The sequence below is a fragment of the Haliotis asinina genome, chromosome 15 (assembly GCF_037392515.1).
Source record: "Haliotis asinina isolate JCU_RB_2024 chromosome 15, JCU_Hal_asi_v2, whole genome shotgun sequence".
NCBI lineage: Eukaryota > Metazoa > Mollusca > Gastropoda > Lepetellida > Haliotidae > Haliotis > Haliotis asinina.
This window is the reverse complement of record NC_090294.1, coordinates 10,767,999-10,791,129: the sequence shown is the minus strand read 5'-3', so window position 1 is coordinate 10,791,129 and position 23,131 is coordinate 10,767,999. Positions and strand designations below refer to the sequence as shown.

At 40.3% G+C, this 23,131-nt stretch overlaps 1 protein-coding gene across 6 annotated transcripts; it reads right to left on the bottom strand.

Annotated features, from left to right (window-relative positions):
• Nucleotides 1-1,592: 1,592 nt before the first annotated feature.
• LOC137265700 (aldo-keto reductase family 1 member B1-like) lies at nt 1,593-21,843 on the bottom strand. Of its 6 annotated transcripts, none has more exons than XM_067801131.1 (11): nt 21,772-21,843; nt 21,528-21,633; nt 20,632-20,793; nt 19,986-20,102; nt 19,650-19,700; nt 19,093-19,215; nt 18,791-18,897; nt 17,848-17,929; nt 16,013-16,096; nt 15,648-15,736; nt 1,593-1,990 (listed from the first exon to the last, which is right to left on the bottom strand). In XM_067801131.1, the coding sequence occupies exons 2-11, from the start codon at nt 21,609-21,611 to the stop codon at nt 1,954-1,956; spliced, it is 936 nt and encodes a 311-aa protein (XP_067657232.1). In that variant the 5' UTR covers nt 21,612-21,633; nt 21,772-21,843; the 3' UTR covers nt 1,593-1,953. The 6 variants fall into 6 exon arrangements, with proteins under 6 accessions (XP_067657232.1, XP_067657234.1, XP_067657236.1 ...); XM_067801133.1 differs by having other exon boundaries at nt 21,528-21,622; nt 21,772-21,841; XM_067801135.1 differs by lacking the exon at nt 19,986-20,102 and having other exon boundaries at nt 21,772-21,841.
• Nucleotides 21,844-23,131: the final 1,288 nt, after the last annotated feature.

Sequence of the window (23,131 nt, the reverse complement as noted above, 5' to 3'; positions counted from 1 at the left end):
ATTCAGACATAATGCCATGTAATAATTTATCTCTACAATTTTCACTTCTTTTTTGCAGAAACGACGGTCGTAAATATTGCGATACCACAAATGTCATATAATGTTTTGATCATTTGGCATACTGACTTAGACTTATCAGATAACTTATCATTAGACTTCATCAGATTTCCTTGAGGTTAAAGTGAAATCCAGCTACGACAGCTGGACAGGCGCGATACCCCAGAGCAGGCAGAGCCTTTCACTTTCATCCATACATACCCGCGAGGGGGCGTGTGGGGGCGCGCGCGGGCGCGTGTGTGTGTATTTAGAAAGTTAAGGTCGATGCTCATCAGCGGATTATCTGGTTCAGACGCGATCGATAACTGACCCTTGTCATACAGTTGCAACGTTGCTATAAATCACCCAGTAACTACTGATATTGTACTTAACATGTTGTGAACTTTGTAAATTTATGTTCAACAAATGGGGTATGCTAGAATCCCAACAAAATGTCCACCATATGATTTCATTGTATGCAGATACATCCATGACAAAATCATCACAATCAAGCCGATTGATAATGCCCCAGATGTAATATTCCTAAAATACTGTGAAAAGCTAGACCTCACTCACTCATCGCCACTGCATTGTATATTGACTTGTTAGCCAGCTCCTCCTCTCTGTCTCGTTCACACTTTATGGTCTCCTGTATTATGTCATACAGCTTTTATTTAGGATATCGCCTAATACGTTCTCCATCAACCGGTCTCTGTGGTCTTCAAATATGCCTCCCTGTCTTGTTCATTCTTTACGGTCATCTGTATTATTTCATGTAGCTTTTATTTAGGATATCGCCTAATACGTTCTCCATCGACTGTTCTTTCTGATCTTCAAACATGTGTGTGTGTGCGTGTGCGCGCGTGTGTTTTATTGTATGTGTACTACGTCTATAGTGCAGCAGTATGGTATTTCCGACTGTTATTGAAACGACGCCCACGATCAGGATGTGAGAAACTCCGGTCCCTGAGTTGAGCTGGTTCTACGCTCCCTTCATTTTTGCTAGCAGAAACTCAAGTCACTGCTGCCTTGTTTGTCCATTGAAGACGTTATGATCCAACATATTCTTTGAAATAACTCAAAGCTATTTTTCCTGTATTTAAAATACATATTAATATCCAGTGTTTTAAGTTTGCCTGGCTTCCTGTTTTGGACATGACTAGCGAAAGATTATCCGATGAATGAGAAACGAACTTGAATACTAATACGTGCTGAATATGTTACAAATTAATATATTAACGCCTACATGATATAACTGAAATGCACAGTGATCAAAGTCTGAATCATGGTCTTAAGTCAAAGTAAAAACATAATTAGCGTTTCGAAAACGAAGTATTTGTTGAGGCCTCAGCTTACATAGCAACGCATTTCTCCAGCTTCAGATGTAGATGCATGAGTAGGAAGCGACCAATGTGAGATGAAAAATTCACTCTGTCAATATTAACAGGGTTAGATTTAAAAAATGAAATGACTACTTGCAATAGATGCGGCGATGTGTCTCTGTAAACACTAACACCGTTATCAAGCAAGCTATACAAAACACTAAAATACATAAATGAACGATATTTGAATTTATATCTTGAGGTGGAGATAGTTGTGATGATGGACAACAGGTTTGAGCCCGAAAGGACATGAACCACTTTGCCCTGTTGCATCTTGGAAAGTATATTTTTGCAATACGTCAAAACATGCAAAATTTGCTACATTATTACATGAATCTCTTCCTACTTTACATTCATTATTCGTTTTAATTATGTAATATGATAATGGCAAGGTCGTTTTCGACACAACTATTATTATATTCAACATGTGTCTATTCTACACTGATGACGATCACATAGATATTAGGAACAATTGTTGCAGACAATACCCTGATTGTCGTCGATTGTATGGCTGTTTGATCTGTGCTGTTCAAGTTCACTTTTCGTAGGGATAGAAGGGATGGTCTTTCCATCTGAAACAGGAATAATGACGGTTCTTTGACATATATTATGAGTATGGTGATTATATCTCTTATAAGAGGATCAGTTGGATATGTCTTCTGAAGTGCTGAAATGCCCCGTCAGACTTGCGTCCCTCGGGCAAGCGGTAGGTCTCAGCCAAGTAGCGAGCATCTGAGACTAGCACCATGAAGTTGTGTATTCATCCTAACCCGATACACCGTAACATATCATTTTTATTCCCGTAGACATAATACAGAGTGTTCCGTTGGATAGTTATTCTATAGGAGATGAATACTTACAAGTAAAATTTAAATAATTAAAAAAATAGTGAAAGAAAGAGGAAGGAAAAGGACAGAAAGGGAGAAAAAATAGACAATCGAATATATCCTAAATAGTTAAGTAGGTCATTGAAAAAATAAATAAACATCATTGATTTACACCTTCATAGCCTTGCATATACGCCTACAAGTAAATAAGTCATAAAATGTCATTACCTAGATTTTCATACATTGCCCATTTGCTGTCAAAGTCCTTAAACCATGCTTTAACCGTGCTTTATTCCAATATCTTACTTTATCTATCAAATAATGAATAATGGTATTTCTATTCCTTCTTAAAGTGACATAAAGTGGGGGATATTTTCTTCAGCTCATCAGCTTACAATATATATATATATATATATGCATGATATTCTTGATCTAATGCTGATATATATATATATATATATATATATATATATATATATATATATATATATATATATATATATATATATATATATATATATCCTTTTTGGTTGTTCTCCCACCTTTCGAATGCATGATATTCTTGATCTAATGTTGATATATATATCATGCATATGCAGAATATCATGCATATGCAGAATATCATGCATATATATATATATATCAGCATTAGATCAAGAATATCATGCATTCGAATATATATATCAGCATTAGATCCAGAATATCATGCATTCGAAAGGTTCCCACCTTTCGAATGCATATATATCAGCATTAGATCAAGAATATCATGCATTCGAAAGGTGGGAGAACAACCAAAAAGGATATATATATATATATATATATATATATATATATATATATCAGCATTAGATCAAGAATATCATGCATATATATATGCTAGTTTCAATGTATATATATATATGTATATGTATATATATAGTCTGGTTCATAATTATTGAGAATTTTTCTTCTTACTTTGAGCTATCCTTACACCTCAACTGATTCACTGATACTTAAAACTAAGTAATGGTATAAGGGAGGTAACTCATCTTGGCCTACTGAGTATAGTACAATTAGAGTTACCTCCCCTGAATTTGTAGCAGACGTCATTTTCCTCAGCACTGTCAACAATGTCTGCTGAAGATAAAAGAAGGTTGATTTTTGAGTTGTGTAATCAAGGAATTGATGATGTAAATACATTGGCAGAGAGAACAGGAACTCCTCTTTCTACTGTGTATAGGATTAGGAAGAATTTTAAAGAGGGAAAGGATTTTGGGCACCAGAAAGGAGCAGGGAGACCCAGAAAATTGGACTTCTCAGATCGCGTCCGGCTGGGATTTTTAGCGTCTAAAAAGCAAAGGGCAAGCATCTCCAACATCAGGTATGAAATGATAGAAAGGGGATCAACAGTTGTATCAAAATCTACAGTTAGAAGAAATTTGATTGATCTTGGATGGGAGAAAAAGACTGGAATTCCTTCTCCTCTCATGAAACAAGAACATAAAGACAGGCGTGTTGAGTGGTGTTTAGCACATGAAAACTTTGACTGGGAAAATGTGATTTTTACTGATGAAAGCTCAATATGGGTATATCCCAATAATGTGAAAATATGGACAAAGTCTGCGTCAGCACCGTTGTATCGACGACCTAAATACAGCCCAAAGTTTCATGTATGGGGAGGGATATCCTTATTAGGAACGACCCCGCTGTGTGTGTTTGAGGGAAATCTGACAAGTCAACGCTACACTAACATATTAGATAATTTTCTCCTTCCAAGTGCACATGTGTTTTATGGAAATGACTGGATTTTGCAGCAAAATAATGATCCTAAACACACCGCAAAACATGCCAAGCAGTGGTTTCAGGAGAAAAATGTGACTGCATTACCATTTCCTGTATATAGTCCTGACTTAAATCCCATTGAGAACATTTGGGGGATGATGAAGGAATGTGTGAATCAAAAGGGGTTGACAAAAATTGAAGACATGAAGAGAGAAGTGGTCTGATACTGGGACAGCATAACTCACGAGACACTAACCTCTCTGATAGGAAGTATGCCTACCCGTCTTAGACTGTGCCGTGAAGCTCAAGGAGACTTGATAAAAATATTAAATTGTTACCTACACAACATGAAAAGGTCAGTTCACTTTCACTATACATTCAATTTTATCTGATTTGTTCTCATTTAATAATATGAAATGCTTTAGCTATTCTCAATAATTTTGAACCATACTGTATATATGTACATGTATGTATGTGTGTGTGTGTGTATATATATATATATATATACACACACACACACACACATACATGTACATATATATATATATATATATATATATGCATGTGTGTGTATATATATATATGCATGTATGTGTGTGTGTATATGTATGTATGTATATATATATATGTGTGTGTGTGTGTGTGTGTGTGTGTGTGTGTGTATATATATATATATATATATATCATGAATATCATGCATTCGAAAGGAGGGAGAACAACCAAAAAGGATCTCATCAACCTGAGGGTGTAAAATACTGGTTTGTGAACAGTTTTGCTCAATCCATCGAGACATGTTTTTGCCCAAAGCTTTTGCTTACTCTACACCCCAAAACAGGTGTATGGGTTCAGGCTTTGAACTACAAAATATGCAAAGATAATTCTCTACTATATGCATTTTAATCAGGCATTTTATATGCATTTTTACTGACTGGAAAGATTCTGTGAAACAGAATGAATTGCTCCCATCTTAATGTAGGACCATGAGTGGTTTTAAACGGGTTTATGAATGTATTAGTCCAGTTAACATTTATTAAAGTGTCACTTCTTATTGTTCAATAGTCTTCAATATTTTTTAACTTTCACTTTTGATCCTTCTTTTGATAGTTCTCTGATCCTTCTTTTACATGAAATGAGATTTTTATACTTATGTTTGTACAATTATCCAGTATCACATTTGAACTATTTTCAATACCAGTTGCTTTGAGATGTTTACTAATGGCCTTAACAATTCCATGAAACTCTTGAAATTATATCCTGTACCATTTATGACAACATTGTTGAAGTATCATAAGGTTCCCATCACCATTCAATAAATATTAAGGAAAACCTTTAGAATACAGCACCACAAACTTTAAAGACACGTCATAATACTATTTTACGTAATTGCAGGTGATTTTGTTCAAAAGCACATTCTTGAAACAATGCCCGATGACGCTGGCATAGCAACAAGGTCGTCAAGCTGAACAAGTGCGTATAAGCTCCGCTGACTGATGTTTCATCTCTACCAGCTATGGCATTGCAGAAACCCAACGATGTTGAGAGTTGCCAGTAGTAGTTCCCGGCGGATGGGCAATTTTTCGCAAGCACCCGTTTTAATTTTTACTAATATGCTCATATTTCTTAGTAGTGTCCAAGAGCGATCGTCGTGGTCGCTCTCGGGTGGTAGTTTAGGATGGTGGACAAGAGACAGGGAAGACAGACAAGAGTCAGCGGTAGAGATGATGACAGCAGCAGCCATGTTTTATTACTGTTTGGTCGAAGGATGGTCAAAATGGTAAAATACAGTGGTAAACATGTGACAGAACGCACATCAGGACTGAATGGCCAATGATCCCGATGTGGAGACCCGCTCTGTCACTTACACACATTCAGAAGTCCGACGGCGATTCTTCATCGTCGACGTAGTCGTAGGTGGGGCGACGGCCTTGGCCGACACCCCGACTAGACGCACAATCCGTCCACTTCTGTCGATGATCTAGTCTCCATGGTTGGTCTTGCTGGTTGGTCTCGCTGGATGGTCCCGCCGGTTGGTCTGTCGACTGACCATATCGGTCAGGTTTTTATACACAGGGCCATTACGCCACATTGTGCAAGGTCACTGGCCCATGCACATGTACATACGTAAGATTCGCCGACGTAGGGAGGTGTTAACTGACATGTATTGATAGCGTTTGAGAATTAAGGGTCCTGCCCGGAGGGGGGTTTATGATAAGAGGGGATACACCGAATGTTTGCCGAATACATTACATAGACAAAGGGGATAGAATTTCGGTGCACTTTGGACTTATATTGAAACAAATAGATTGTTTGAATAAATGAAGTTTTAAGGAAACTTACTGAAATGATTTAGTCTATGACAACACCCCTGAACGTCGTGGAGCTTTTGTCCTCAAAAGCGCTTTTTAAGAATAGTGACAATATTGGATATAAAAGTATACAGTGAATTGGATGAAACGTTGACGCGTTGACAATATCTAGTACAGGCATCGATCATAAGTCACATAATCGTAATGGCATATACGGGAACGTCAAAGGTAATACATGAATCGAATTGTCAACAATGGTCAGGCGAAACAAAACAATAACAATATCGGACGTGTACACACAAAATACAGGTGAGCGGCTATCCAGCTCGTACAACAACACAGGTGAGCGGCTATCCAGCTCGTACAAATAAAACATTGGACGTTTCCACCGAGCGGCAAACTCTTGCTCGCGGTCGCCCATACAGTCGGAATACCTGACTGATAAGTACACGTATGACTTACAGGAACAAAAACAGAATGTGGGTAATGCGTCGTCGTTTGCATTTGAATGTAATATTTTCATGACAACAGTAAGATCTTTGAAATTGGGAGTCTTATATTGGTGAGCCTAGACTCGACAAGGCTAGCAGATGTAGATGTGATCTGCACTAAAAGTAGAATTGGCATGAAAAAAAAAAATAAACCTAACCAACTTCAAAAGTCTAAACCGAAAGTTGATGAAAAATTAATTCAAGTGAAATTGGCTCAAAGATATTTTAGCGAATTGTATATTGTGTGCCAGTTACCATAGAAAGTATTATGCACATGGATACTAAATTTTCGCCGGTATCATAACTAAGCACAAACACGTTGGCAAAACGAAGAAGTAGGATGTAGACTGGATAAACAGTCTCCATCAAATAAGCTTGGAGAGACATAGCTTATTATACTTCTACGACTGCTTTTACCACATAAAAAGATCTAGACGTTTTCACGAAGAGTAATTACAGTATTGCATAGCTCGTTATAAGCTATTGTCCATAGTAATAGTTATAGAGGAACAAATTGCTAGAAAAATCCTTGAAACCGGGAGTCTGATTTGAGTGGGACGACTCGGAACCCGCAGATAGCGTTGATCTGCATTAAATGTGTATATGCAAGGATATGTAGTAAAGTAAGAGCCTAACCGACTTCAAAAACTTAATCTAATAAAGATGTACGCCTCATAACATCACATACAGATAGCAATACGTACTCAGTAGATGAAAAATATGACACATATAAATACATATGAAACAATGGCTGGAGAAGATTGACATACCTGACATGTACAAGAATGTCCGAGGGAAACATATACAGTCACTATAAAACTCTGAGATAGTTCGAACAAACGTTCACATGTATTGTCACACACATATTATGGAGTACTTGCTGCAGATACTTGAAACTCGCTGACTTGATCTTGACGGATGACGTTGATATTTGTTGTACTCACACATGGGCTTGCTGCGTCTTGCTGCTTTCGATGATTTAGAGAAGGTTGCTGGTTATGGGCTGCACTCTCGTTGATGAAAGGTCGGCTGACTGTCTGATGTCTTCGTTCTTCCGCCAAGATAGCGCCCGACGTTGACGCTGCTCTTGTCAACCACCATCTCTAAACTACCGGTTGCTTTGCTGCGAGTTAGGGTAGGGGAATCGTGCGTGAGTCACAGCAAACTCACGCTACCCGGATATTTCTCCACCATCTGTCCAAGGACGTCCGTCGTGGTCGTCGCCCTCGGGTGGTAGTTTAGGATGGTGGACAAGAGACAGGGAGGACATGAGTCGGCGTTAGAGATGAAGACAGCAGCAGCCATGTTTTATTACTGTTTGGTCGAAGGATGGTCAAAATGGTAAAATACAGTGGTAAACATGTGACAGAACGCACATCAGGACTGAATGGCCAATGATCCCGATGTGGAGACCCGCTCTGTCACTTACACACATATTAGAAGTCCGACGGCGATTCTTCATCGTCGACGTAGTCGTAGGTGGGCGACGGCCTTGGCCGACACCCCGACTAGACGCACAATCCGTCCACTTCTGTCGATGATCTAGTCTCCATGGTTGGTCTTGCCGGTTGGTCTCGCTGGATGGTCCCGCCGGTTGGTCTGTCGACTGACCATATCGGTCAGGTTTTTATACACAGGGCCATTACGCCACATTGTGCAAGGTCACTGGCCCATGCACATGTACATACGTAAGATTCGCCGACGTAGGGAGGTGTTAACTGACATGTATTGATAGCGTTTGAGAATTAAGGGTCCTGCCCGGAGGGGGGTTTATGATAAGAGGGGATACACCGAATGTTTGCCGAATACATTACATAGACAAAGGGGATAGAATTTCGGTGCACTTTGGACTTATATTGAAACAAATAGATTGTTTGAATAAATGAAGTTTTAAGGAAACTTATTGAAATGATTTAGTCTATGAGAGACATAGATGATGTCTTCGTTCTTCCGCCAAGATAGCGCCCGACGTTGACGCTGCTCTTGTCAACCACCATCTCTAAACTACCGGTTGCTTTGCTGCGAGTTAGGGTAGGGGAATCGTGCGTGAGTCACAGCAAACTCACGCTACCCGGATTCTCCACCATCTGTCCAAGAGCGATCGTCGTGGTCGCTCTCGGGTGGTAGTTTAGGATGGTGGACAAGAGACAGGGAAGACAGACAAGAGTCAGCGGTAGAGATGATGACAGCAGCAGCCATGTTTTATTACTGTTTGGTCGAAGGATGGTCAAAATGGTAAAATACAGTGGTAAACATGTGACAGAACGCACATCAGGACTGAATGGCCAATGATCCCGATGTGGAGACCCGCTCTGTCACTTACACACATTCAGAAGTCCGACGGCGATTCTTCATCGTCGACGTAGTCGTAGGTGGGGCGACGGCCTTGGCCGACACCCCGACTAGACGCACAATCCGTCCACTTCTGTCGATGATCTAGTCTCCATGGTTGGTCTTGCTGGTTGGTCTCGCTGGATGGTCCCGCCGGTTGGTCTGTCGACTGACCATATCGGTCAGGTTTTTATACACAGGGCCATTACGCCACATTGTGCAAGGTCACTGGCCCATGCACATGTACATACGTAAGATTCGCCGACGTAGGGAGGTGTTAACTGACATGTATTGATAGCGTTTGAGAATTAAGGGTCCTGCCCGGAGGGGGGTTTATGATAAGAGGGGATACACCGAATGTTTGCCGAATACATTACATAGACAAAGGGGATAGAATTTCGGTGCACTTTGGACTTATATTGAAACAAATAGATTGTTTGAATAAATGAAGTTTTAAGGAAACTTATTGAAATGATTTAGTCTATGACAGTAGTAAGAGGCACTGAGGTATTATATTTTGTGTATTTATATATTTTCTATTTTTAAATTTAGTAAGAATGACTTACATGGGTCACATTGTGTCATGTTTTATTATTCCCAGTTTTGGTCAATGTAAAATAATCTAAATACACAAATACATTCTATATTTCGGTTTCAAACGTAACTATTTGGATCAAATGTATTATAACTGTAAACGTCAGCCATTATCGTGCCGGTTCGGTGAGCGTATTCTATTTATTAGAATTATTCCAAGGGTTAGGGTTAGGTTTAGGGTGAGGCTTTGGGTTCGGTTTAGGGTTAGGGTAAGGGACTCAATCCAATGTAGTAGTGACTGCATGAGTACCAATTGTTTTCCTTTTCCATCTTTAATACTTTGTTGACAAAGAAAAACGGGAGACCAAAAACGTCAAAAGTTAAATAAACGATGAAATGCTTTAATGTCGAAATTTTGGGCTGATGGAAATCGGCCTCCAGCAACTTTCACCTCTAGATCTACATATTTTCAATAATGATTCGGTCTAACTCACCAAACATACCCATGTCTCACTCATTCCATAGCGCGATCCACATTATCCTTACTGTGTTCCCCACAACACTTTTCTGTCACGAAAGCACACAGTGATTTTTATACAAGCACGCCATTCATGCATGCACAGTGAAATCAACGTCTGACGCCTGACGTCAACAACCATTTTCAGTTCGAACCATATCGGTTCATTCAACACAGCATGGTATCTTGTAGATTACGGAATAGGACGATCGTGCCAAATGATATCGGGACCATTCGACAACCGTCAGTAGATTGAGATTCGTAATTGTCCGCAACCAATTCGACTCTTAACCTTCATTTCCGTTACGTCACAGGAATGACTAGCTAAATTTGCACATTGTGCAACTATGTGGACGTAGCTCAGTCGGTTAGCTGTCGGGCTAACAATCCGAAGGTCGCGGGTTCGCGTCCGACGGGGTCTCACAAACCGGTTGCCTGTCTCACTGACTTGTGACCTACGACTGGGAACGTCCTCACGAGAAATTGTGGTGCTGAATTCTAAAGGTGCTCCAATAAGGGTTCCCTTACAAACCCTTCATAGGTATTTGGTTTATTTTCATAACTATATTTGGCAAATGCCTTTAGAGTAATTTTTCAAAACTCATTTTGCATAGATTATGAAAGCGTACGTGGATATTCACTACCAAGTTATAAGAGGTTCAAATGTTTTGGAATAACTTCTATCAACAGGTGTTTGCACTTTCTTTCATAATCGAACTGAAGTTATTTTCTAATCCATGTTAGTTTCAATGTATCAACATATGCATGTGTATCAGTCATTCCTAACCCTCTCTCAGCAACTGCTTTTCAAAGAACTGTTCTTTTAATTTCATCTGGTTTGTTAACCCCGAGAAAACCAAACACCATACTGTTTAACATTTCAGGAAACTCATCGGGTGGGTTCGGCAAAGTAAGAAAAAGGAAATGTAGTTTGGAAATAAGCAATGGCTTCATAATAGCAACTTTTCCCATTAGAGTTATGGTTCCTTTCATCCATCATTTAGTTATTTCCTCAATTTCATAAATCTTACTTTTACAGTTTAGTCATTTTGTTAATATCGACCAAAAAGATAATACCCCAAATCCTAAAACTTTCCAACGCAGGTTGAGATCTGATCTGAATTTAACATTACTATTTTCACAACATCCTATCCAGGCAACTTCTGATTTAGTTAAGTCATAGTTAAGTCGAGAAAATTGTGAATACAAATCCAACATGTCAAAGATTCCTTTCAAAAATATCTTGGAAACACGGTAACATTGTTTCACGCAGCATCACTCCAAATCAAATAATGCGGATCATTAGCATTATTCCAGAAGTACCAGGATTAAGCACAACAGAAATGGGCTTCACACGTAACACCATCACAATCACTAAATGTCCATCTTATCGATATGGAGCACAGTGGTGTAGTAGTTCGCATACTGGCCTGTGTTAGATTATCGTGGGATACACCACAAATTTGTGACCTGCATCTAATACTGGGATGTGCCCCAGGGCAAGGGACTTCAATCACATTGCCCTCCGTCCAACCAGATGTTTACAATGGGTACCGGATATACCGACCTATACGATCGCACTTAGAGCTCGGTAGCAGCTTTGAAAGAACGATTTCCTGAGGGTAATAATGTAATGCCAGAGAGCAGCATCGCGTTGGATTATAGGCGCAAAAATTAGCACTATCATATTTTTATTATTATTACTTTTTGATTGATATAGAAATGCAGCAGAGAAGACTAGGTTGATCCTGGCACAGTCAGGCTGGCAAAGCTCTTCCTCAGCTCAGGGCCTTCGTTCCCTCTACACGCATCCCAGACAGCGAATGGAACTTCTCCAACAAAACACTGCCAAGTCAAACACACCAAGACCTTTCCGGAGGATGTGAAGGCTCCCCAATACTGCAGCGTTCGACATTACCCACAGTGTCAGAAGGACTGTACTCCGGGTGGGGAACCCGGGTGCTCTCCTGATCTGCACCAAGAGTTCAGAAGGTACCAAACCAAGGGCACCGAGAACAATGGGCAGCCTGATGACAGTGTACTTGGGATGCAAGCGAGACATTTCAAAGGTGAGGTCCGCGTCTTTATCATACTTTTCCTGAATCTTGCCAATCACATTGCTGTCAAAAGGGACAGAAAATTCAATGATATAAATAATTCTATTGGTTTTATCAAAAAGGACAGGATCAGTTTGATTGGCTGGAATTCGTCTCAGGCTGTATATTGGCCTGGGCATGTTCAGGGTCGTATCATGGATGGACCTCGGGGGTCAACCCACATGCATGGCGGAGATGATAGTAAAAGCAGCGAGCCATGCCATCATGTCTTTTAAGACCTGCTGTTTGTGGCAAGAAAGGGCATCCACTGACAAGGTGTTGGTCAGTCTCTGTTAATTGATTGCAAATACGACATTTCATGTTCACATTTTGATTTAGAATCACATTTTGACGATTGTGAGTGGGAAGTGACTGGTCCTGAGCAGCGAAAAGGAAGCTCTCAGTTTCACGTTTGAGACCAGCCGACTTCATCCAGGCAAAGGAGTCAGTTGGATTTCTGTTCTGTTCCACACACTGCATGTACACATTATGCAATGGTTTCTCAGACAGCTTCTCCACAAAGAACCGACTCTGGGCTGACTTTGTGAAGGACTTCACCTGGTTTACTCCCATCGCTGTACCATCCAGCAGTACATCACCATCAAGAAAATCAACCTCAAATTTAAGATTGTGTCCAACAACCATGGCTCCCTTAGAATAGCTGTGGAATTCCTTGCTTTCATTGCGAGTCTTCACATGCATCAACAGAGGATCATCCGATAAGTAAATTTGTGCAAAAGTACACAATAAAATTCTATCATGAAGAGCCTCCACATTAATCAAACCCCGACCTCAAGAACTGAGTGGCATATATAAACGATTAAGAGAGGAACGAATGTGGTGTGCTCTGTTCTCAGACATGATCATTCTGGTCAGGCGGTCAAGACTCTAGATGTCTTGCTTGTCCAATTAACTACTCCAAAGGAATAGGAGAGGACTGGCACAGCAAAAGTATTGGTGGCTTTGACCTTGGTTCGAGCATTTAGCTCTGACCTTCAGATTTTCTTTAAACAAGATTTATACACGGCCCGAAGTTTATCTTGAATCTGGGCATTTTTGAGCTTGCTTCGAAACTTGCATTCCAAGATAGGCGTAGGCCTGATCTTCCGCAAGATGCTCAACAACTCCTCCCCCTTGCCACGCCATGCCATATCATTCGAAAAGGACTCGGCAAGCAGAACCTGTTCTTTCAAATTGGTATCTCCTTTGGCAAGGAGCTCAATGTCATCCATGTAGATGAGATGAATAAGAGGTGTTGGGGATCTGTGCTGAGGAGGTCCGGAATGGTAACCCTCCTCCCTATTGAGCAGAAAACGCAAAGGACTGAAGGAGTCCCAATGAAATATTCCCCTTCTGATTGGAATAGACTCCAAAGTCTGCAGCTGCCGTTATGAGTACCTCTCAAGTTGTGCCGACCCACAACACATTAAAGACGTGAGTAAATCACGTAGTCGCTCAGGGAGGTCAATACACCGAAGAGACTTCAGAATCCATTCGTGAGGAACAGAGTCATATGTTTCTTTTGTATTCAATCCAGCACATGGCGAGATTGCGTCTCCTCCAAAATCATTTTCTGTACATGAAGTTGATCCTTGCACCCCAACATCTATTTCTCGCCCCTTCTGCTCTCTGTAAATTATCTCATTGGACGAGCAGTAAGAAGACACGAGCCTTGTCAAACACCCAGTGAATAATTTGTATTGAGTATTTAAACAAGTGACAGAGCAGAAGTTTTTTGATCGGGCAAATCTCCTATTTTGGGAAGGAGTACTGTGCGACCTTTGCAGAACCATGGAGGAACATCACCTGGACACAAGGGAACACTTTCCAGTACTGGTTTTGAATGCCATCAGGCCCTGTAGCTGTATTAGATTTGGACTTTTTTAATGACGCGTTTCAGGCAATCTGGTGAGATGCAAAAGACAAACGACCTAGTTGCTTTATCGGGGATTGCATGGTCATAATCACTAACCCATGGTGCCTCCAGGATACTGTTGCCGAGTATAAACCACAACTGCTTCCAGAACCTTTCACTGGCATCCCTTGGAGGCCGTTTATCATGCTCACCGCCACCGTTTATTTTCAGTTGCCTGTAAAAGTGATTTCATGATTTCTTAAAAGTTTATTTTGTTTGATGAATTTGTCTTTTCTTTTCCCACTCTTTCTTCCTCTCTGTCCAAACTTTTATTTTTGCCTTAGTTCCTCCAAGGTTCGAGCAGCAGCATAGACACAACAATTAGCTTCATGCAATGAACAGTCCGCAGAATGTTTCATAGAAATAATGTCATTTAATAAATCAATTTCATTTTTGGGAAAACATATATTTGTTTGTTTGATTGGCCTCCGTTTTCCAAAGGTATAACAGATATTTCATCATAAATAGAATGAAACCAAATATAAATAACATTTTCAGAAACATCAGCAACTGAAGAAGAGAAAGAGTGAGGGTCCGAAATTTCAGAGCCAATTGCCTCTAAAACTGAGTTTATTTCGGGAAGACGAAAGAGGTTCACGAGGACGTCCATCAGAAGTTTGGGATCTGCTGCCACATCCTGCTCATGCAAAGGTTCCTGACAGGCACCAGTTGTGGGTTGAACTGGCTCACGGGGCATAAGATGTTTAAACCGCCGCAGTTGATCTGGGAGATTTTGCTACGTCAGGTAAGCATACATGGGGGTGGCATTGTCCCCAATGTAGCTTAAACGACTTGCCGTGAATACGTGGATTATCAGGCCATCCAGTCGCCATCGCACACTCAAGTCGTGTGTATTTGAGATGCTTTGACCAAGATATTCTTGGCCGAGCTCTGTGTCTTCCCAAGGGAGGCAAGTCCCAACTCCTGTAAGGTTGGTTTGACTAACGGAGGAAGGCTGACTGGGCTGCGGAAGTGAAAGAATATTTTCCTCTAGTCTGTCAGTAACCCTTAAGAAAACCAGCTTTGGGGGGTCAGCCCTAACTGGCTGATGTACGTTCAGTTCATTTAATAAAATTCCCCTATCTAGGCCCACCACGGAGAGGCATCATCAGGCCCATTGTTTTTATTATCATTGAGACAATCCTCATTTGAACATAGCCTAGTTCTATAGTGACTGAGTGAGTTTGGTTTTACGCCGCACTCAGCAATATTCCAGCCATATGGCGGCAGTCTGTGAATAATCGAGCCTGGACCAGACAATCCAACATGAGCATCGATCTGCGCAATTAGGAACCGATGACATGTGCCAACCAAGTGAGCTAGTCTGACCACCCGATCCCGTTAGTCGCCTCTTACGACAAGCACAGTCGCCTTTTATGGCAAGCATGGGTTGCTGAAGGCCTATTCTACCCCGGGACCATCATGGGTCCTAGTTCTACAATCGTGCTTACCTATTGAAGTGGTGGGCGTTGGATCTGTAGCCTCTGTCCAGAGCTACTATTTCCTTTGTATCCTCCTCACTGAGCTTGAAATCAAATATCTGAAACAAGTACAATTGATACGTTAAACCATCAAAAAGAGTAAAGAGTGAGGTTATTTGAAGTTTTTCGAGGGACACATCCGGATCCTGGATCTTCACTTGTACATTCCACTGGAATTTCAGTGAATCTGCTTTGTCATTTTTCAGTGTCAGAAAGAAACCAATTTAGTTGTCTATCTAGTTTTCATGCGAACATCTGTACCACGACAGACATAAAACACAAAACCACATGTTCCTTGTTGAATTGTTACATAGTTACAAAGAACAAACACTCACATCCATGTTCTGGGCCAAACGAAATGGATTCGTACTCTTGGGAACCAAAGCAAAACCTCTCTGTATGCCCCATCTAAGGATCACCTGATATACACGAGAAAACTTTGGGTTAAAGAAAATAACAATGATATAAGGTTAGAAAGATACAAATCAAGAGTACATCGTGAATAAAAACATATGTCAAAGAGCAATCGTACATGGAAAAGCATATCTGGTTGAGTGAATTTAGTTTTACAACGCACTCAGCAATATTTCAGCTTTATGGCGGCAGTCTGTAAATAATCGAGTCTGGACCATACAATCCACTGATTGGGCATCTCCACAACTGGGAATCGATACCATGCATCAACCATGTTATCGCGCCTGACCACTCGATCCCATTAGTCGCCTCTTATGACAAGCATGGGCTGCTGAAGATCGGTTCTAACCCGGATCTTCAAGAGTACATTTCTGTTTGGACAGACATCACACTGTAAACAACATGTAAGCTAGGATCAGTATTAGATTGTAATCTAAATGTTATCTGTTTGGACACGTATCACATCATATCATTGTTTGAGCTTTAACCATAATACTTAAGAGCAAAGCAGTACTTTATGACACTATACGGGGGTAGAGATATCTCTACTTCTTTAATATATATGTCATTGCACTATTATCGCCTTCAGTCTAAGGCTAATTGATACCAAATGCTTTGAGATTCTTCCCTGTAAAGCATGCACACATGAAACACCAGTCTTTTGTGTCTGTCATACTCCAGTCCACGACATACACCGAACACCAAAAACAAACGTTATCCTCCTAACTTTATGAATTACTGATAAACTTTCAAGGATATGTCAGAGGGCATTAGTTTACAAGAAAGATGAACAACGCAGCTTTATGGACGTTACGCAAAGCATTCTGAATTACTATCATATTTATGTGAAATGCATCGTTTTCAGAAGTGTTAAAGTGTCCTATTTTCGACCATGCTGAAACGAATCCATAACGGTGATTCAGATGTCCAAAAGGAACGTTAAAATACAATTCTATTTTGAGACAAAGATAAACCATTTGAAGTCACCATTTTTCAACTACTAAGACAATGAACAACTGTTATAGAGTTTATAAAATGTGAAAGAATCATTTTTATGATTTCTGTCATTTCTAACATTTACTGATGATTTGCACTAATGAAAACAGGTAAAACGTGTCTTTGATATTGTGAAAAGATGTTTAGGAACATAATATTATTATATCTGTTAACATTTTTGCTTGCAAATTAATGTTTTTCCTTTTTTTTTGTTTACACGTAGCAATATCAATCGCCAACACGTAGCAATATTCAAGGAGTATTTGCATCCATTTCACGTATGGAATGGTTCTGTGGGGTATAAAGAGAGACCAGAACACATCATATGATACACAAATACGGGAAATATGCCACCACTAACAGCTGAAAGAGAAAAAGAACCATTGGTAGGAAACAGACAGGACTGGCATACAACGGTGTTACCTCGGATTACACCGTATCAGAATAACAAGACTTATTCAGCGCCTAAGAGAGAATGGGGTCACCGTAGACAGTTCACGAAGTGGACTCCCATGCATCACAGCGCCAGGTGAAGATAGGTACCTTCGTCATTAAGGAAAGAGGGTAACGAGGTTTCTTTTATCTTTTCCGTTGTTTTGTATTTTTTTGTGTGTGTTTATTGTTTGTTTCTTTTGTGGCGTGTAGTGTACATGCATGTCACTGAATTAAACTATTAGAGTCATCAGTTAGTTCCAAGCTATGATATAATTAAAATTTAAGAATATGTGACTCTTTACACATTGTTTCTATAACAGTATACCTGAGCTGAAGATTTGTTGTATTTCTTTCCGATTTTGACAATGGTCGGGTCTTCGAGGGTCTTTGGAGCATCTTTGGGTATGCTGAAATATAATGATAAGACTCATCTGTGGGACTCCCATGTTGGCCAGCAGTGGCATATAATCGTGGTTTCCTCTGAAATCGATATTTCTTTCACTTTTCGCAAATCGATGCCCTCGTCAAAATATATTGTACCTATAAATGGGACCTCCTCATCAAGCTTGCCCACTTGAAAGGTTACTCACCTCAAAACATAAACATGTTTCCATCAGTTTCGCAAATGGATCCCGTGATTAACTTCAAAACATTCGACTGAAAAATTCTCAACATTCCAGAGACTATACATATATATATACACACACACACACACACACACACACACATATATATATACATAGATACATATATACATATGTATGTATGTGTGTGTATATATATATATATATATGTGTGTGTGTGTGTGTGTGTGTGTGTGTGTGTGTGTGTGTGTGTGTGTGTATATATATATGCACACACACACGTTGATCATTGTCATATCATTGATCCATCATTGTCGTTGCGAAACCAAATCTAAATGCTGTCCAGTCTGACTTGTTAATTATTCATTTGACACAATTTATAATCTGGACGTTTTGGCTTCTAGCTTAACCATTATCTCAAACCTGGGCTCAAGACGTAACACTCACTGGTCCATGTGTGGTAGCCAATGTGTGGCATACCTTTAGAATACAGCACCACAAGTTTCAAAAATACAGCATAATACTCTTTCACGTAATTTAGGTGATATTAGGTTAGGCTAGGCTAAGCCTAATCTCCTCCCAAGAAGTTGTGGTGCTATATTCTAAAGGTGATCCCTGATGTGTTTCCGACGTTCGCCAGAAGCGTTTTGTAGCACTGGTATAGGACAATATAACTCAACGTACTAGTCCTGTCCTGGGGCCCCGAAAGATGCGTAGCCAGTAGTTGAGATGCCGTTCTTGAGGGAGAACTGGAGAAGGTCTTCCTGAGCCAGATATGGAGACATCTCCACCTAAAACACACAACTCAAGTGGATTGCCACGATGCTTTAAACAGCATTCCACTTATAGTACCATGTGTCTTGGGTGAAATCCCGATGTGATTCTGGTCTCAGGTGATTAGCATTTTGGAGAACCACACGAGACCGGGGTATATTAAAAGCATAAAAAGAGATTCCATTAGGTCATATTCAACCAATAATATCTACCTGGTTATTCGCAGGCTTGTACTTGAGGCCGTCCATTTTGAGAATCCTCTCCAGCTGTTGTGTATTGAAGTTGGAGACGCCGATAGACCTGACAAGACCTTTGTCCACGAGCTTCTCCATGGCCTGTTAGGGAGGAGAGTGTTATGAACTACCTTATATAGAGAAATCCTTTAGTATGAAATGTTCCTAACAGAAGGTAGTGTTTTACTTGACAATTTTTCTAAAACTGTTTCATTTCCTTAAAGTAGCGATTTTAAAACTTATGCTCAACATTCAGTGCAATTATCTTCAGCAATGAAATATCTACCTTTTCATTGTTCTTATATAACACTCTATCAGTGAATTCTTTACAAGACCAATATATAGATAAATGTATAAAACAGCTTTAAAGAACTAAATTGTACTTTGTTCATCAGTGACGGTTGGATTCAGTCGTTTACTGAATGTATTTTGTTGTATTTACCATTATGTTCAGTTTTTACTCAGACCGCAACTTTGCAATGTATGTTTCACTTAATGGAATAGTGCTTCGAAGAGTTATACTGGAAGCTACTTACTCTCCACGTGTCTAGATAGTCCGTCATGGTCGGCTTGGTAACCTCCTCGTCCTGGGGAAACACAGACATGAACAGATAATGTAATTTAATATAATAAATAATCTCAGTTATTGAGTATACTGTATACTCTGTGGGGAGACTACAGACATTCTAGAGATAGTTTGGTAAGACATGGGCGCTGTACATATACAGGAAGCAAAGTTTAACCATCTCCTCTTTTAGTTAGTGCAAAATTATTTCGTAACATATATAAATCAATAACTTGAGATTTCAATACGTTAGTACTTATAAGAGCAGCAGAAGGCAACAGAAGGCAGAGACATTTTTTTTACTCACTTCGAAAGCCATAGGAAAGTGGATTAGATACAGATCTATGTAATCCATGTCAAGGGCCTCCAGTGACTGCCGACAATGTGGTTCTACCTGATCTGGTTTGTGAATGTGAACCCAAAGCTGCAATGATAACAATGGTCACTAATCCATTTAACGTTGTCTTGGAAGAGATTTGTCGTTATGGCAGAATGTGTTTTACAGCCTGACGGCCTATGAAATTACCATACCCTCAATTCAATGTATTTTTAAAATTCAAAAGAATGACGCCAGAGGTAAACTATACGGCAACTATCCAAATGATAACGATGCACACGGCAGTCGTAGATCAATCGCTTTTGGATTGACAGTTTGCCTGAATTGAAGCTGGGTACCAAAACCAAGCATTGATGAATATTGGCACACACGTCAAAAATTGTTCAGTGGCACGTCACGTTAATAGCGTGTGCGACGAAACCTGCTCACAGAAAAAAATCACTTATCTAATAGGGTCACGTACAATATGATTTTTTTAGGGTTTTTTGGTAGTAGTTCTTGCCTATTGCCTCTGTAGATGATCGATACATCATGTCCCAGAGGTGTTCAGACCAGCTGTGGGTAAACATGCACACCCATGACGAGGTCTCACAGTGTCATATGCCGGTCTTCCTACCTTCGTCACAATGAACAGCTCCTCCCTCTTTATTTTCCCTTCTTGGATCAGTTCTTTAACGGCGGCCCCGATTTCTGGTTCCGTTTTATAGCGCCAGGCTGTGTCAATATGGCGATATCCCATCTGTATTGCAGCCTTTACGGCACCACCCACCTCGTTTGGCTGTTTGGGAAAATATATTGATAATCTACATACAAGTTTCGTGACTGGAGCTGTGCAGTGTTGCCACCGTTTATTGTGTCATGATGCGTGTATTCAGATTCCAGATGAAACTACAAATTCCATTGTTTGTCAGAATTTTATCCATTTTGGTCCAAAATGGTGAATGAGTGCCACCTTATTCATCTCCAACAAAATACAATGGATATGCCGTGTCAACTGAATGCTCCACGAAGCGTTTTTGCTTTGACTCGTGAAGATGCGGGTCAGAATCGGTCTTCAGCAACTCCTGCTTGTCGTATGTGGCGACTAACGGGATTGGATGGTCCAACTCGCTGACTTGGTTGAGACATGCATCCAGGATCGATGATTAGACTGCTTAGTGTTTGGTGCAGACCGCCCCATATAGATTAAATATTGCTGAGTGCGGCGTTAAGTAACCAATCAAATCGACCAACACGCGAACGTTCATGGTCTTTCAAGGGATACAGGCAATAACGGTAATAATCACCTCTCAGCAATAGTATTCTGACCTATAACGGTAGGTCTAGGGAGGTTGTATGATCATGACACACAATGCTGGTAACTTGGGATAAGGGTTATCAGGCCTAATTCTAATCCATAAGAATCAACGTCTTGACCAGAAGTTCAGTGCGGTATATACAACAACCCGAGAAAGACAGATTCCGAATTGGGAATGTATGTGTGCACTGTATGTATATACACCAACTACCAACCTTGAGATTGTTGTAGGTCCCTAAGCCCAGCATAGGCATGTCATAACCGCTGTTCAGACGTATGGAAGGTACTTTGTCCGCCATCTTGGAACCGCCTTTTCAGCACCTTGACACAAACATAACTTAAAGCACTGCATCTACATTATTTAATGAATAACTAATGATCATAATTAAACTTATATCAATGAGACAATGGTTATTGGTACATGCTACTGCATAAAACAGAAAGTAGAGCATAGCTCACCGCCGATCGGTCACAGATGCAGTGACTTGTCGATAAGTGCACACTCGACAAGGCATTCTAAATATACACCGACCTTTATGACGTAACTGACCTACATTTTCGTGTCATCTCCAAGACGACGCTAACATGCATAGCATATGCACCGATGCTCTGCACACAGGATATGTGTGTTTGTTTAGTATTAGGGAGGGAGGGGGGCGGTGGGAGAGGTAAAGGAGGTGGGGAACACTGACGTTCTCCGTATGCAACGATTATGATCGAACTGATTTTAGATCAGCGGTAAACTCTCACTTCACGCTCCCCTCCTTGTGTGTGCGGTCAGAGAATCATCAGTTTGGACAACATGGTAGTACTTTTAAGTGCAGATTTGCATTTGCATTTAAGAGAAAAAAGCAAGCAACAACAAATACTTGCCACGTTGACACGTGGATAATTTGTCCGGGTGGAGTCGCCTGTGCGTTGATGAGGGGTAACAAACAACATACAACACTAATACATGACAAATGTTATGGATTACAACTTCTTGAGATTTATCTTTACGACGTTTCGGGGCTTTTCTTAGCCCCCTCATCAGGTTAAGCTGAACTGAACAGTAAGATTTAACTGTCAACTCTGCACATGACCTCACAGTGCTTATGACGCCACAATGCTATGACAACATGATACCAGTAGCTAACAGGAATACCATGACAACATAATAGAATTATTAGCTTAACCTGATGAGGGGGCTAGGATAAGCCCCGAAACGTCGTAAAAATATATTTCAAGAAGTTGTAACTCATAACATTTGTCCTGTATTACTACGCCAAATTCTTAATGCCTTTGAAGAATCACAACATACAGCGCCGATGTACAGATGCACCAAGATGACACTCAAGTGGATCGCATCATCCTCTAGCACTACCGGGCCTTCATGCAGTAGATGTGCGTCTACCGTTCACATAACATAATATACTGAACTACAAAAAAAACGTCGCACTTTTCAAAGTCATCTTACTCACACCTGATGTGGAATTTGATAGGTTGACTCACAGTTTATGCTATTGTAACATTACAAATATGGCATTGACCATTCATAACACATCATTTTAAAGAAATGAGATTTATGAGTAGGATTCAAACTCATACCCTTTCCGTGAACATGGTAATGCTCTCGAACGCAACCTTCTGAAAAGCATGGTGCACGTGCAAATCTCTGGTCTAGTGGGTATAAAGAGGACCCCAAACCATCATCCTGTCATTAGATTCCTGATCACTGTCACCTTGCCAGTTTTGACTCGAAGTCAGAGGGAACAAGCCATCGGACGTCTTCAAGCTGGTCAACGTCCACGGGTCATTGCCAACGACTTCAACTGTGGTG